Source organism: Lactuca virosa, chromosome 3, assembly GCF_052849685.1.
Source record: "Lactuca virosa cultivar CGN04683 chromosome 3, Lactuca_virosa_CGN04683_v6, whole genome shotgun sequence".
Taxonomy (NCBI): Eukaryota; Viridiplantae; Streptophyta; class Magnoliopsida; order Asterales; family Asteraceae; genus Lactuca; species Lactuca virosa.
In genome coordinates, this window is record NC_136428.1 from 120,949,811 (window position 1) to 120,965,542 (window position 15,732).

At 31.3% G+C, this 15,732-nt stretch overlaps 2 protein-coding genes across 2 annotated transcripts; both read right to left on the reverse strand.

The window, feature by feature from the left end:
- Window positions 1-507: 507 nt before the first annotated feature.
- Window positions 508-3,466, reverse strand: LOC145163986 (uncharacterized). Its single transcript, XM_079082718.1, has 14 exons — window positions 3,462-3,466; window positions 3,077-3,233; window positions 2,739-2,919; window positions 2,556-2,649; window positions 2,336-2,463; window positions 2,181-2,265; window positions 1,974-2,109; window positions 1,641-1,815; window positions 1,435-1,529; window positions 1,164-1,346; window positions 1,003-1,056; window positions 711-914; window positions 591-658; window positions 508-523 (listed from the first exon to the last, which is right to left on the reverse strand). The coding sequence occupies exons 1-14, from the start codon at window positions 3,464-3,466 to the stop codon at window positions 508-510; spliced, it is 1,581 nt and encodes a 526-aa protein (XP_078938844.1).
- Window positions 3,467-4,910: 1,444 nt separating this feature from the next.
- On the reverse strand, window positions 4,911-5,782 carry LOC145162581 (cotton fiber protein). Its single transcript, XM_079081685.1, has one exon. It carries the CDS (start codon window positions 5,615-5,617, stop codon window positions 5,126-5,128), a length of 492 nt encoding a protein of 163 aa, XP_078937811.1. The 5' UTR covers window positions 5,618-5,782; the 3' UTR covers window positions 4,911-5,125.
- Window positions 5,783-15,732: the final 9,950 nt, after the last annotated feature.

Consider the following 15,732-nt stretch of genomic DNA (forward strand, 5'->3'; position numbering starts at 1 on the left):
TTGTTATCAGAATCATTATTGGTTCGCTCCATAGAAACAGTAGCTCCATCAGGACCCTTGTTTATATATTTAAACGAATATTTAATGGAGGATCCTTGATTGCACCATTCAACATTAATTTGTGCCTGATATCTTTTCAATAAATATTTGTTGTATGGAACAACACTTATGTTATCTAACTGAACACCAGATTTTTTAACAAAATGTCCATCATTTCTTCTCCTATATAACGGAAAACCATTTGAATCAACTGAAGTATGATTACAAAATTGCTTTGGAAAGTTTTTAGAACACTTTCTGTTAACCATGCATGGGCAATTCAAATTTTCAGCTCCACATGGACCGTGAATCATGAACTCCTTGACAAGTGAATATAATTCTGGATCATCATCGATATTTGGAATCTCAGCAGAAATAATGGGATCGATATATTCAACTGTAGGAAGCTTGCAGTCAGCATGCATAAATAGACATATATGACTATGAGGCAAACCTCTTTTTTGAAATTCAATTGTATAAACCACTGCATTCAAAATATACAACCATTTAAAAAACAATCATAGGAAACAAATGTTTGAACCATGAAAAACCACAATGTGAAAAATCCAGTATGCAAATTAAAAGAAGTAATTGTCCATGCAATTGCAAAATGGAACAGCTATTAAAATATCTCAGTAAAGATTAAATCAGTCATTTTTCTCCAACTTTACTTTCAACAATTGTTTTCCTGGACCATCTGGAGATATTTTTGGAGTTTTTGATGTAGATAAGTGATCATTCATCTCTAAATCGAAAACTTCTTCCAGATGTCGCTTTAAGACCGGTGTTGTGTTCAAAATCTTCATTGGATTTGTTGTGTCGTTTTTGTCGATAGTGGAAGGAGTTATGTTATCGTCCGTGCCAGAAACTGCATCCTAAAAAAAATATAATCGTATAATATTATTATTGCTTAAATGAATTTATGTTTTAGAGAGTATGTAAAAAATTTAAAATGTATTTAACCTTTAAATTTTTGATATCTTGAGATTGCAAATCGACCGAACCAAAATCTAACGACTGTGAATTAAAAGGTTGTATAATACAAAAAATAAACAATAAAATAATGTTCTAAAAAGTTAAAGAATATTTAAATAAAATAAACGAAAAATAAGTAATAAAATAACCTGTGACTCGTCAAACTTATTTTCAAGTTGTTCAATTAAAGTCTCATCATCACTGATTCTAGCAATACCATATTGGTTGTTTTTGTTGGACATGTTGAATTTTGTAACAGAAATTTTAAAGGCCAATTTCAAACCTTTCAATGCATTAATTTCCCCCGGATATAAACCAAGATCGTCTCCACGCTACAATTAAAAACAATAAAAAAAACATTTTGTTTAAAGTGATAGTATATAACAAAGTTATATGATTATCATGAAATAAAGAGAAGACCTCAATCATTTTTGTAACAAACTCTTTAGCTGACTGCTTCAACAGATACCTCCCTTCTCTCTCAAACATGGTTAAGGTTAGAGTTCCCGTATTATCTTACACGCGTATAGGAATCATAAACCTATAAAAAATTGATAATAATATTAATATTGTGATAAACATGAAATATTAGATAGTTCATTACGATTCAAGTGTAAAGTAACAACCTTGGAACAACTGAAGTGGTAGTTTTTGTGCAATTTTCATTATGACATTCATAAGACTTTGTTTGATGAGGATCACTTTTATCTGTTTTTCCAAACAGTTGGTATATGCTTGATAATACCATTTTTGGTTTTGTAAAATTCCCTTTATAGTACCCACGATAACGAAATTACATTTCTACAAAAAAAAGGTATGTAATTTAGATTAACATACATAAGACAACTGTAAATAATATATATTTAAATTATATAATACAAACATAAAAAAACACAAAACATGGTCAAAATATTTAAAGCAACATATTAAATTGAAACAAACAATAAGACATGAAATACCTCGACGGGTTCCCAAACCTCAGCGATACCCTTCAGGTTATTTTTTACCATGAAATCATCATATGCAGAAATTTGATTGGATGGAATAATTGAAAATGTATTTGTAGATGAATCGGGACGATCATCTCCATCCAAACTGTTATGTACGCAAAAAAAAATCACATAAAGGATTTTATTGTACAATAAACACAATAAAAAATAAGTTACCTTTTGTTGAAATTAGTAATTTCATCTATGTCAGAGTTAATGAACAACTTGGAAGATGTAAAGTAGATGTTTACACTTGGACGATCTATACAAAAAAATATATAAATATTTTTTAAATGAGGATAACATAAATATTAATAACATAATTTGAATACCTCTCCAAACATTAATCTGACCAAATTGAAGAATAAGAACGATGCGCCGAATGTCTTCATTGTTATGTATATAATCAAGCATCTTGTACGCATATTCACCCCACAAATTGACATGAAGTTGCAAACCGCTGAAAAGAAATTTATTTATAAAAAAAATATATTAAGATAATATTATTTAAAATTTATAAATTAGAAGATGTAAAGATATAAGAAAATCAACTTTGCATCTTGGATGCGGATGTTCAGCCTGTGTTTTGATTTTTCTGGATGACCTTGTTGTATCTCAGCAATTGCAACAACCAAACTCATAACATCTATAAAACAAAAAAATAGGCAAATGAAGGTTATGTTTGGAATTGGAAAACATAATATTATATTTAAACATATAATGATATGTACTAACCAACAGATGTATCATGAGGATGGTTCAATGAAAACCCAAACACAGATCCAGAAAAATCGTTACACTCTGTAACAACGGTTTGTTGGACGAATGTGAATTTCTGATCATGAGGAGTTAACTTAAAACTACCCGTCTTCAGTGCTGCAAAGTTTGGACCTCTGATGTAGAATGTCAACCCATCCTTTACTACATTTTTTAATCGATATAAGTTTTTTTTGGAGAGCATTGCTTGGATTTTGTTCCCTAAAAATATTTAATACAATAAGAAAAAGTTGTAAAGTAATTAAAATTATGGAAATATGTGTAAGAAATATATAAAAATAATTTTTGTAAGATACATGTTCATCCATTAAGATCATTTCAATTGACCAAATTTCATTTTTGTTGTAGAAAGACATTTGATGCCAAAGGTTTATGACACGAAGCTTAAAAGTCAAGTCATCCCTAGTTACATCCACATCAGCTATGAAAGTAATATTTGGTGCTGCCATTAATCTGCAAAAAAAGTAGAAAAAATAAAAATTAATTAAATAGAAGGGTATATATGAAAAAACAGTTAATATTTAGAACTCGAAGGTACTATATTAAAAAAAAACAGTTAATATTTAGAACATAATTAGATAGTTAATTTCATAACTGAACGTAAGTTTGATTATGATATTATCACCACCAAATGTTAATTTACAGAAAATAGAAAGGTACTTTAAATTTTGTGTCTAATACTGCATCATAATTTTATTTTTATTTCTATTTATGCTTTACTTTTATGCAAAGAAAAATTAAAACCTATACATGAGTAATTATTTACACATAGGGACCATTTATGTAAATATATTTAAATAATGACCATTCACGCAAGCAGGTTAGTACTCATTCTCCTTTTTAGATAAACAAAATAGTCAATACAGAAAAACAATAACAGAATAGGGCAGCCCCACTCTCTTTCATGAATATTTATTTTCCTACAATTTGCAGGGTATATATGAATATTATAAAAATCACACCCACTACAAAATGCAGAATAATCTCACTTGTAATTAACAACACATATTTGTGATAGTTTAGTTTAATGGTATATGGACGTAGATAATTTTTTTTACAGAAATGGTGTAATTACAGATACATAAACAAAATACTCAATACAGAAAAAAAAAATAACAGAAAAACAATATCAATTTATTAAAAATAAACAATATCAATTCTTTGATGTGTATATAGTTCACTGATCAACAAGTTTTTGTTAAGATAATCACAACAACACTCAAAATCAGAAAACTTTTTGTTGCAATTAGGTATCAACAGGGCATAATCGTCAATAACATACACATCAGCTATGAAGGTATGAACAGATTATTGTCAATAACCTTCGGTACACAACAGGGAACAATCGTCAATTTATTAAAGATTAAAGATAAACAATATACAATATAATTTTTTTGATGCGTATATAGTTCACTGATAAACAGGTTTTTGTTAAGAAGAAGAAATATACGCATACCAGGAGGAGAAGGAGAACTATAAACAGAAGAACAATACTTAATTCAACAGAAGAAAAAATATAGATGATAATGAATTACCAGAGTAGCAGTGAAGAAGACGTACAGAGAACGAAATTATGAAAGACGCAAAGGTAAACAAATAATTTTAGATTTAGATACAGATATATATGTAAATGTGATATGTGATAAATGATAAAATCACAAATGCAATTAGTTCCTATTATAATGCATATATAATGGGTAAAAGATAAATCAATTTAATTCAAAAATATTCAAAGTTGCTTAGAATATGGCAACATAGTTATTAATTAGTAGGAAGATTCAGAAAACATCGTTTAAATTTAAATGTGATTTTAGGGAAAGATTTTGTATTTAAATTTTGTAATTTTGTAATTGGTTTTCGTATTTAATGCATTTAATGCAGTGGGTGGGAATTTTTTTCTACACAGAATTGAGAAAGAGACACGTGGAAGGATGGTGCGTAATGAGGTGACATGTGGCATTTAGGGGAGGCAATTATTAGGAATGGAGATTTGGTAAGAAATCAACACCAATGAACACATGAGAGTGGAGGATTGACTGGATCTTAATGAATAACTACATATAAGTTAATGAAGTAATAACACAAACTGAAACACATTAGATAAAAAATGATTTATTATTATTATGGTATTACAAATTTATAATGACCTCATAGATACAACGAAATCAACTATCTAAATAAATAAATAAAATTGAAGTGATGAACTCAAAAGAATCAATTAAAACATGACAAAAAACGACTCTCGTGAAAACCAACTCTCACTTACTCCGCTATTTCCAAAATATGTGGAAGTATAAAGAAAATAATTAAAATTTAAAAAAATAAATAAAATTGAAGTGATGAACTCAATATTCCAGCATCCTATTGAGAGGAAAATTAGCTGACTCCCTCCTTTGCCTTTTCATCTCCTCATAAAATCTCTCAATAAACCTCTCAGCCCTTTCATCTACTGAATCTTCTTCATGTTCTTCTTCTTCTTCTTCTTCTTCTTCTTCTTCTTTTTCACATTCTCTCTCCACTTGGATAATGGCAGATTCAAACGAATAATTCTCATCAGCCATCACCCCATGATGTCGCCCTCCAAAACACGAAAGAAAGCAAATCGAATACACCGGGACCCCATTTGTTTTGCGGCGATGAAAACGGATGAGGGGAGTGCTTGAAGGTGAGAACTGGTGTTCTTGAAGGAACCCATAGCTGTTGTAGTGCTTCAAAGACTTAAACTTGTTGAGTTTGGTTGATTTTTTGAGATAGATTAACCTCATTTTGGCTATGAAAATGGAGAGTTTGATGAGATTTGAAACTTTCTGCAACATGGGTGATCTTCTTTTACCCATTTTCTGGGTTGAAGAAGGAAAGAATGGAGATGATGATAGCCTATGTATGGAGTGGGAAGCTTGGGAGTTTTATACTGAACTGAAAATAGTGTCTTTCAAGTATGGAGTTATAAATGATATACTAAATCATGAGGTAGTGGGGCGGTCTAGGCTGTCAAAAGGCGTTTTGGCCTTTTTGGGAGATCAAATGGGAGGTTGGAAAGGTGGTGGGGAGATAGCCGTTAGGGTTCTTGCTTTCCAAGTTTTGAATTTTTGTACTTTTATTATATACCTTTCTATAATGTAACATCATTTTATTTTAATATTTTAGAAATAAATATTATTACTATTAATTTATTATGTATATATTTATATTTCCATCATTATATTGATCGTATTATTACATCTAGTTATTTTCTTTTAAATACGACCATTGCAATATGAAAGTTTTATAGTATCTATTTTTAAGAATCATATTAGCACTTTGGACAACAAATTTAAAATGTAACTTCCGTTCCGTCTATATGAAAATCTTTAAATAAATGAAAAATAAATATTTATATATCCTTCTACCTTTTCTTTAAATAAATATTTATATATCCTTCTACCTTTTCTTTATATAGATCATTTTACTCATATAAGATTATAACACGTAGATATCACTAATTCTTTCTTATAATTCTTATTTTTTAGAGTAAATTACACGAATGGTCCTTATGGTTTAGGGTAATTTGCGCGTTTGGTCTCTAACTTATTTTTTTAACTCGGAAGGTCCCTACTGTTTTTTTTTGTTACGCGTTTGGTCCCTATCTTACCTAAAAAGACTATTTTACCCTCAATTTTTTAATTTATTTAAATAAACACACCCCCAAAACCATCCCCTTCACCTTATCTTATCCACCCCACCATTTTTCCCTATTCAAATAATAGTCTTTTTAGGTAAGATGGAGACCAAATGCGTAACTAAAACAAACAGTAGGGGTCAAGCTCGTAATAAAAACAAACATTAGGGACATTCCGAGTTAAAAAAATAAGTTAGAGACTAAACGCGCAAATTACCCCAAACCATAGGGACCATTCGTGTAATTTACTCTATTTTTTATTTTGATAATTCTCTTGATATATAATAAAAGGATAAGTAGAAAAAAAAACAAAAACAAAATAGCAAAAATAGTCCATGTGTTAGCAAAAGATTGTCATTTTTGTTAATACAGTGGTCCATAATAAGTTTTTCTGCAATTTTTGTCCATAATTTTTTAAATTTTTTAATATGGTAGTTTTGCTCTTATTATTTTCTTTTTCTAATTATTTATTTATTTTACAATTTTCCTAATTAAAAACAAAACAAAAAGAAAATATAAACTTAACCAAATACCCCCACCCCTAATGACAACCCTTCAATCTCTCTCTCTCTCTCTCTCTCTCTCTCTTGTTCACTAGAAACACCACTGGAGACGTCCTTACCCAACCGTCACCCGCTGCTAGGGTTCAGCCACCAACTGCCAGATCTGAATGACGACAATGGAGAAAACTCATAGAAACGCCACCTCCTAGCCAGCTACCGAATATCTAGGGGTTCCATTACCGAAGAAGATGAAGGGCGATAGCAACGTCGTTGCTGGAAATCTCACTGACGATAGCGATGCTCCAGATTTGCGAAGAAGGGCGACGAGAACAAAGAACGCGGTTAGGGTTAAGTTTTCGGTGGAAAAATCTTCAAACAAGATCAGAGAATCTTCAAACGAGACGTTTTAGATATGCGACGATTCAGATCCGTTGTCATCACGCCTGATCTAAAAACTGATGGAATTTATAGGTTACGAAAAATTATGTACTTGCAGAAATATTCTTACCAATTAAGGGTACATGCAACTTATAAGGATCTATGTCTTCACACATTGAAAGCAACATAAAATGAACTATAAGAACCCTAACAATAATAAAAAATAATGAGATTAGGGTTACATACCTTTTGAATTGTTATAGTCAAAAATTGTTTTAATCCTTTCCTTTTAGTCTTCAGAAAGCAAGCACCAAAAGTATGATGTCTCTAATGGCTCACACCCAAACTCTAGAACTAGAAGACAAGAGAGGAGTAAAGAGGATCACAAGAGAAGTCGAAATTCTCTGGGTACACAGGCATGCCGAAAATGCATAGGGGTATGCCCCTATTTATAACTACTTGGAAACCCTAGAAACCCAAAATTTGAACATATAATAATTATATTTCAAACCAGGTAATTTTCTAGTTTTCTATTTATCATTTGGAGGCTTCCAGAAACCCTAATAGGGTCCTCAAAACCGTCCATATGATGGAAGGTTTTGGAATCCTTCTTTGTTCAACTATTGAACAATTGCAGCTCAGCCTTTGTATTTTCAGTTAATTCTAATTAACCTAGAATTAATTTCCAAATTAATTTCGATTAATTCTTAATTAACTATTACTATTTCTAATTAATATATTAATCAAATAATTTATTAATAAATAATCTATCATAATTTCCAAATAATTTATTAATCACATAATAAACTAATAGATTATCCTCTTTCAACAAATGTCATTCTAATCAAAATGTAGTTATGAGGCAACTTAAAAAGGACTTTGCTTTTAATTACAAGTATATACCAATATAGTTATGAGTTTAGACACCTTAATCAAACAAAAACCCTAGTAGCGGTGCCTCTTAAAACCATCATTCAGACGGCGGCTTGTGGTTCTGGTAGGCGGGGGTTTCTTGTAAGTAACGTAGGAGAAGATAGGAAATGGTGCTCCAGATCTACAAAGAAGAGACGGAGTGGAGAGAAAATTTCATTTTTGGCAGTGTGGGTTTCTTGTAAGTAACGTAGGAGAAGATAGGAAATGGTGCTCCAGATCTACAAAGAAGAGACGGAGTGGAGAGAAAATTTCATTTTTGGCAGTGACTATAGTGGTGATTTCTGGTAAGCAACACTAGACAAAGACAAAGACATTGGAAAAAAAGAGTGACAAAGTATAGAGAGAATGAAGGTTTTGGAGGTGTTTTCCGGCAAGAATGGTGGTTGTAGCGGTGGTTTCCAGCAGATACGGTGGTTTCAGGAAGGTGGTGTTGAATTCTTGTAGTGGTGTCATTCAAAACTTCTGGCAGTTGTGGTTATGTCATTTATAATTTTCGACTGGTGGTGGTGTATGTACTTTAAAGAGAGATAGAGGGGGGAGGGGTAGGTGACAACACATAATACTTTTTCTTTTTTAATTTTTTAGTTATGGTAATATAAAAAAAATAGAAAATGAAAATACAAAGGCCAAACTTGTCTTTTTAAAAACAATCAAAATAATTTGAAGCAAACTCATAACAAAATCAAAGTTTTGAACCGATGATGCTAGTCTAAAACTTTTTGAACCAAAACGATAATTTTCGAAAAACCACAGGGACCATTTTTTCAGATTTATCTAAGAAAAAATGTAGAAGAATATTTGATTTCTCAATAAAATTGCATCTTACACGAATCATCATCCTACATATACACACAAGAGATTTATTTAAAAACACATTTCTAGAATATGTAGCAATATATATATATATATATATATATATATATATATATATATATATATATATAGGGCTAGGTTATAATGTAGAAGAACATATATTGTGTGGACAGTGTTATTCTATGAGAATGACTAAGAAAATAAGTTGTTTGCTAATGTGAATACGTTCAACCTTACACAATTATCGTCACTATCATTCATTTTCACTAATTCTTATTCATTTTAGTTCTCACACATCATTTTTCACTCATTTAAATTCTTACAGAATACAATTATCAATAACACATCCTGACAGAATGGGAATCATAAAAAAAAGTATATAATGCCCTTATAGACGATTAAGTTAGTGAGAATGTGTGATAATAACAATAGTTATGTGAGGTTGAACGTATTCATATTTCAAAACAACATATTTTCTTAGTTATTCTTACAAAAGAACAATAAAATAGCAGTGTCCACACGTCCGCACGATAGATGTTCATCCACATTTGAACCTAGCCCTATATATATATATATATATATATATATATATATATATATATATATATATATATATATATATATATATATATAGTTAGGGTGGACAAAGTTGTTGGACGGTTGAGCTAACGATTCCGAGTGGGTGGATACCGTAAAGTTGCATTCTAACGAGCTTAAGAGGCCGCATCTTTCGTCCTGTATTTCTTACATAGTCTTTCCCTTTCGCTCTTTTTGACCATTGACTTGTTATATATATATATATATATATATATATATATATATATATATATATATATATATATATATTTGTATTCTTATTATAAATAACCACTTATAACTCAATTCAATTCCATATATACCTTTCAACGTAATGAATCCAAATGTTAGAAAAATAATAATGAAGAAAATCCCTATGGTTCATCTTCATCCGTCGATGAACCCACCGATGCTAGTTTGTTAGTTGCGTTATCTCGTATTGCATGAATACTTCTTTAGAATAATGTCAGTTCCAACAAAACTAGTCATACGTGAACCATAATCCAAAAAGATTCTGAAGAGGTGGAACAACTACTAATATGACATTTCTTTGCAACTAATTTAACCTTTACTAACGAACAATTTTGCAGAAGTTTTCGGATGAGCAAAAATTTGTTTATTCCTATTGTTGGTGATCTAGCTAGAGATGAATTATCCCTATTTTTTAGAAAACAAGGAATGAAATACATTAGAGAAGTTTCAGTGCACTACAAAAATGCACCTCAACCACTATGTAAAATAGTGTACAGAAGCAACCCATACTCTTTAGATGAGTATTTGAACATGTAAAAAAGAACTTCGGATGAAAGTATTCAAATCTTCTGATATGGTGTTGTCTAATTATATAAATCCAAATATTTGCGTCATCCAACATCCATCGACATTCAACTTGATACCATGCACATGAATCTGGAAATGAATTCTATGGAATGATTGGTATCATTGAACGCAACAGATTGAAATTGGAGGAATTGCATAGAAGAATTGAGAGGCCAATACATGAGAGGTGATCATTAGTATACAAAAATGATACTAGAAGCGATGACGTCACAAGTTTTATGGTTTTGGTATGAATTTTGAGGTGTGAACGATTCAAACAATGATCTTAATGTCCTCAACTAATAACCACTTTTTGACTAGAGATATCATGGAACAGCACCCCAAGTGTTTATTTAATTTGAACGGTGAACATTAAAAGTAAGGTCACTATGAGATATATTCAACTTGGGCAGTATTTGTGAAATCATATCCATATCCAATAGCGATAAAAAACTGTTCAAGGTGGAACGAGAATTAGAAAGAAAGGAATTACAATGTACTTTTGGGTTCCTTGAATCACATTAGGCCATATTATAGCAACCGACACAATAAATTCGATCGAAGAGAATTAGAGATATAATGTATAATTGCATTATACTACACAATATGATACTGCAATATGATGGTGTTGCGAGATCTCATGTGCGTAATCATGATCCTCCTAGTGATCAAGTAGTGGACACAGAAATACTACATGAATTACGTAATATTGAAACCCACCACTAGCTTTGTTCCTATCTTTTATATTACATTAAGCATGTCAACATTTCATATATGAAAAACTGGTTTAGTTTAATTATCGCCTTAGGATTATAATGGTCATTTTATGATTTTAATTCTCATTTTAGTATTTAATTTACCTTTAGTTGTAGTATTTTTTAACTAAATGTTATTTTTATTTTTATTTAATTAGTAAAAAGTTAAAATAAAATAAAATGAATGAGTTGGGATGGGATGGGGTGAAATATGAGTTTCCATGTGTTGTGAGATGGGTGAGAGAGAGAGAGAGAGAGAAAAGTTGATGTGGCAGTGATATGGGTTGGGAGGGATGGATACCCTCCACCCTTATATAAGATCAAATTGTTTAAAATAATTTAAATGAGATTATATTTCAATCTTGGTGACCACCGACAACTGACCTACTGCCACCTCCAGCAACCTATGTAACAACATCGACATACCCTATCACAGTATCGATAACTCCTCCTTCACCCCTACTACTCATTTCGCTCACCCTATGACCATGCGGTCAAGCCTAGGAATCACTGAACCCATTCAAAGATTAAATATTCACTCCACTACTCTCTTTCATTTCCAAAATCTCATATTAAAACCATCAAGGATTTAAATTGGGAAAACAGATATGCATGATGAATGTAACACTCTTACTAAAAATGGAATGTAGTTACTTGTTCCCCGACCCCATGGAATAAACATTGTGCGATCTATGTGGTTGTCAAAACATAAATTCGGTGCAGATGGTTCTCTTAGAAGGTACAAAGATCAATTTGTTGCAAACATAAATATCTAACAACCATGTATTGATTGTGATGAGACATTTAACCCGGTTGTTAAACTCACCACCATACAAACAATGCTCAATTGATGTTAAGAATGCCTTTCTTCATGTATAACTCTCCGAGGGGGGTTTTCATGCACAAACTAGTTTTCCCTACCATGTTTACAAAATTCAAAACTCTATATACAATCTAAAACAAACTCGATATTCTTGGTTCTAAAGATTTGTCGAGTATGTACTCTACCTCGATTTTATGAACCAGACAACCGACCCACCCATTTTTATTTTGCGTTGGGGGCAAGTGCTTTCATATATACTATTATATATGGGCGATATCATCCTCACGACTTCCAACATGACTCTCATGCTACATATCATCTCTCTCCTTAGTATCAAGTTCTCAATGACAAACTTGCGGCCACTTAACTATTTTCTTGGCATTTAGGCGACCAGGTCTACCTCTGAACAATTTTCATCTTAATAGAAATATGCAACGGATAATCTTCGGTGAGCAAAAATGGAAAATTGTAACATGTACATGACTCTGATTGATCCAACCTCGAAGCTCGGAGCAGCCGGTAAACCAGACTCCGACCTATCTTTATACCGTAGTCTTGCGGGGACACTTGACTATTGGATATTTACTAGACCAATCATCTCTTTAGCTGCCCAAAAAGTGTATATTTATATGAACAGTCCTCGAGAGTCACACCTTTATGATCTCAAACGTATTTTACGCTACATTCACGATATGCTTGATCATGGTCTCTACTAGGTACGAGCGTTTGGACTGAATACTAGAATCGGTACCGAAACCGAACCAAATTAGGACCGAATAAGCTATTCGGTTCAGTTCTCGGGTATGTATTTTAGGCTTATTCAGTTCTCGGGTATTATAGTTTGGTTTACTTGAATAACTACTTAATCAGTTTTAAAGGAACCATACCGAATTAGGACCAAATAAGCTATTCTGTTCAATTATTAGGTATGTGTTTTAGGCTTATTCATATTTTAGTTTGGGTGTTTAATGTTTTATATGTAACTTATATACTTATATATGGATTTTTGGATGTTTAATATTTAGTGTTTAATATATTGCTTTCAGAACTATATCTCAAGATTTGGATGCGTACAATTTGAAGTTACCTATAATCAATCATGATTATTTTTTTTTGAAAATGAATTGATATGAGTTAACATTTAAATATAGAATCATAGCATGTTAAAAATATAAAATACATATATTATTTTAAAACTTGTGAAACCCAACAATATAAATATTTTAATACATTCGAAAATATATCTTATTACATTTCTAATACCTCAAATAATTACAAAAATAGCTCCTAAGTTAAAAAAAAGTACCAAACAATAATGTTTATTTGGTTCTTTTCAGTATTATTTGGTTTTGTTCGGTCCTTAATCATATTGTAAATGTTATTTGGTTTATTCCGGATATCACCAAACCAAACTGATTAATACCTTAACCGAATTAAACCTGTATTGGTTTAATCGATCTGGATTTCAGTTCCTCTAAGTAGTCTTATTCGGTTTTTGGTTTATTCAGGCCGGGTCTGGTTTCGTCCTGAATAACATCCATAGTCTCTAGTTATATGTTACCTTATCTTCGGTCCTAACTGCCTGCTCTAATGTCGATTGGGGTGGATGCCTAGTCACCCATTGTTCTACATCCGACTATTGTGTTTTCCTCAATGATAATCTAGTCTCATGGTTGTAACGACCTAAACATTTTTACATCTATTTAAAGAGGAATTATCAAAGTTTCTACTAAAATGCGGAATTTTATTAACTCAACCAATTTACATCCTAGGGTTAGTTTCGGGTTTACACTAAAACATAAATAAAAATTAAAGAAACAGGGAAAATACAAAGAATAAAATTATTCTTCTATTTCAAACTCTTGTGCTCCTATCTTCTCACGTACCACATCTGCTACCAGAACCTTCAAAATATGAAACATCTCTACAGTATCAGACAACAATGTCCGGTGAGTTATATTTTATATGTTTTCATGTAATTCATCTTCTTCATCTTCTTCTTTTTCTTATCTTTCCTTCTTTACATATTCTAACATTCTTTTCTCTATTTCGTCTCATACTATGTAAATCTAATATCTTCTCTCTTAGCTTACTCAATATTCTTTCGCTTCATATACTCTTTTGTTCTAATCTTTCCTTCTCGTCTCATACTTTTTCTAAGCCTCTTCTCAGGATCGTCCCATACTTTGTTCTTCTTTATCTTTTACATCTCTCATACTCTTCCCATTTCACGTATTTTCGTGTACCTTACTCTTATCTCATCACATCTCTTTTCTCTTCTCATACCCTATGTATTCCCTTCTCATATATTTTACTCTTAGCACGCCTTCTCGTACTCATTTTACACTTACCTCTTTATTCTCAACTCCTCATGCCTTAGGATTCTATTCTTATTTAGACCTAACGGTCCAATCTCATATGATAGTTACATCTATCATATAAGGAAAACAAAATCCAACTAACGTTTCCAGGTACATGCATCCCGATTTACTCCCTTCTCTCTTAATCCCTCGTGGATCCTTAACCATACTTCTTCTCTTACATCCCTTACGGATTCCTTACTCTTCATCCCTCGCGGATGACATCTAGGTTCTTCCAAATAACTCTCTTATCCTATTTCACTCATCGAACCCTTCCTCTATCTTCTCTAACCATCCACAACCTCATTCCTACAAGAATCATTTATATGTATCCCAAAGGAATCATAATCTTATTCCCAAAGGAAATCATCTTTATACTCTTCTCAAAATCTTTCTCAACACTTACTATGGTCTCACCATAGTCTTACATAATACTTGTCCCATGGATATTCTACCTCTTTATCTCATCAATATATCTTCTACTACTCATATAGTACTTAAGTCATTAAGTACTTAATCTCTATCTTCATCTCATACACATAGGTATTCTACAGAATACCATTAACATCTGCACATACATACATATTCATTTATATGATTATAATGCATATAATCATATTCTATCTCTTTTTACTCTCTCTTAGGTATTTAGAAAATAATCTTCTCATCCAACCATTTATACTCTAAGTATACGTACATGCTCAGATACATGATTTTAAACGTATACTCTTCATACATACTCTAATTATATGTACATGCTCAACTACATGATTTTAAACGTATAAATAGAATCTCTTTCCATATAATAACTTGAGGGTATTCACTTACTGACTCAAGATTCAACATACATGTGTGTGTCTATATATATATATATATATATATATATATATATATATATATATATATATATATATATATATATAAATATAAACATAAAACATATACACATTATCTAAAGAGAGAATGAGAGCTATAACTCACCTTGGTAGTTAGTGAATACTAACTATATTGGATTAAGTGTCCAAGCCCATAACTATAATTGGTATGTACTTGAACCGATAGTAGCATGGTCCTTTTGGGTTGCCTTCACCGGAGCAATTTGATAGGATGGATATTTGAGAAAGTGGTTATTTGTGATTTATTAATATCTTATAAGAATAATATATTAAGTGAGAAATCATATTATTTAATTGGTATCGATCAAGAATTAATTTGGATTTAATTTAGTGATCAAAAGAGGCTGATTAAAAGGGAGTGATTAGGTAAATCAGTAATACTTATATTTTGGGCTAACGATCCATGTTGATTAGGGACGGACTAAATCTATGTGAGAG

Excerpts from the sequence above, each read along its gene's own strand:
- LOC145163986 (XM_079082718.1), bottom strand. Across the intron at positions 2,110-2,180 it reads ATTACTAATTTCAACAAAAG|TTTGGATGGAGATGATCGTC; the intron begins GTAACTTATTTT and ends CGTACATAACAG. Across the intron at positions 1,057-1,163 it reads ATAAGTTTGACGAGTCACAG|TCGTTAGATTTTGGTTCGGT; the intron begins GTTATTTTATTA and ends TTTAATTCACAG.
- LOC145162581 (XM_079081685.1), bottom strand. The coding sequence starts at position 5,617 with ATGGGTAAAAGAAGATCACCCATGTTGCAGAAAGTTTCAAATCTCATC.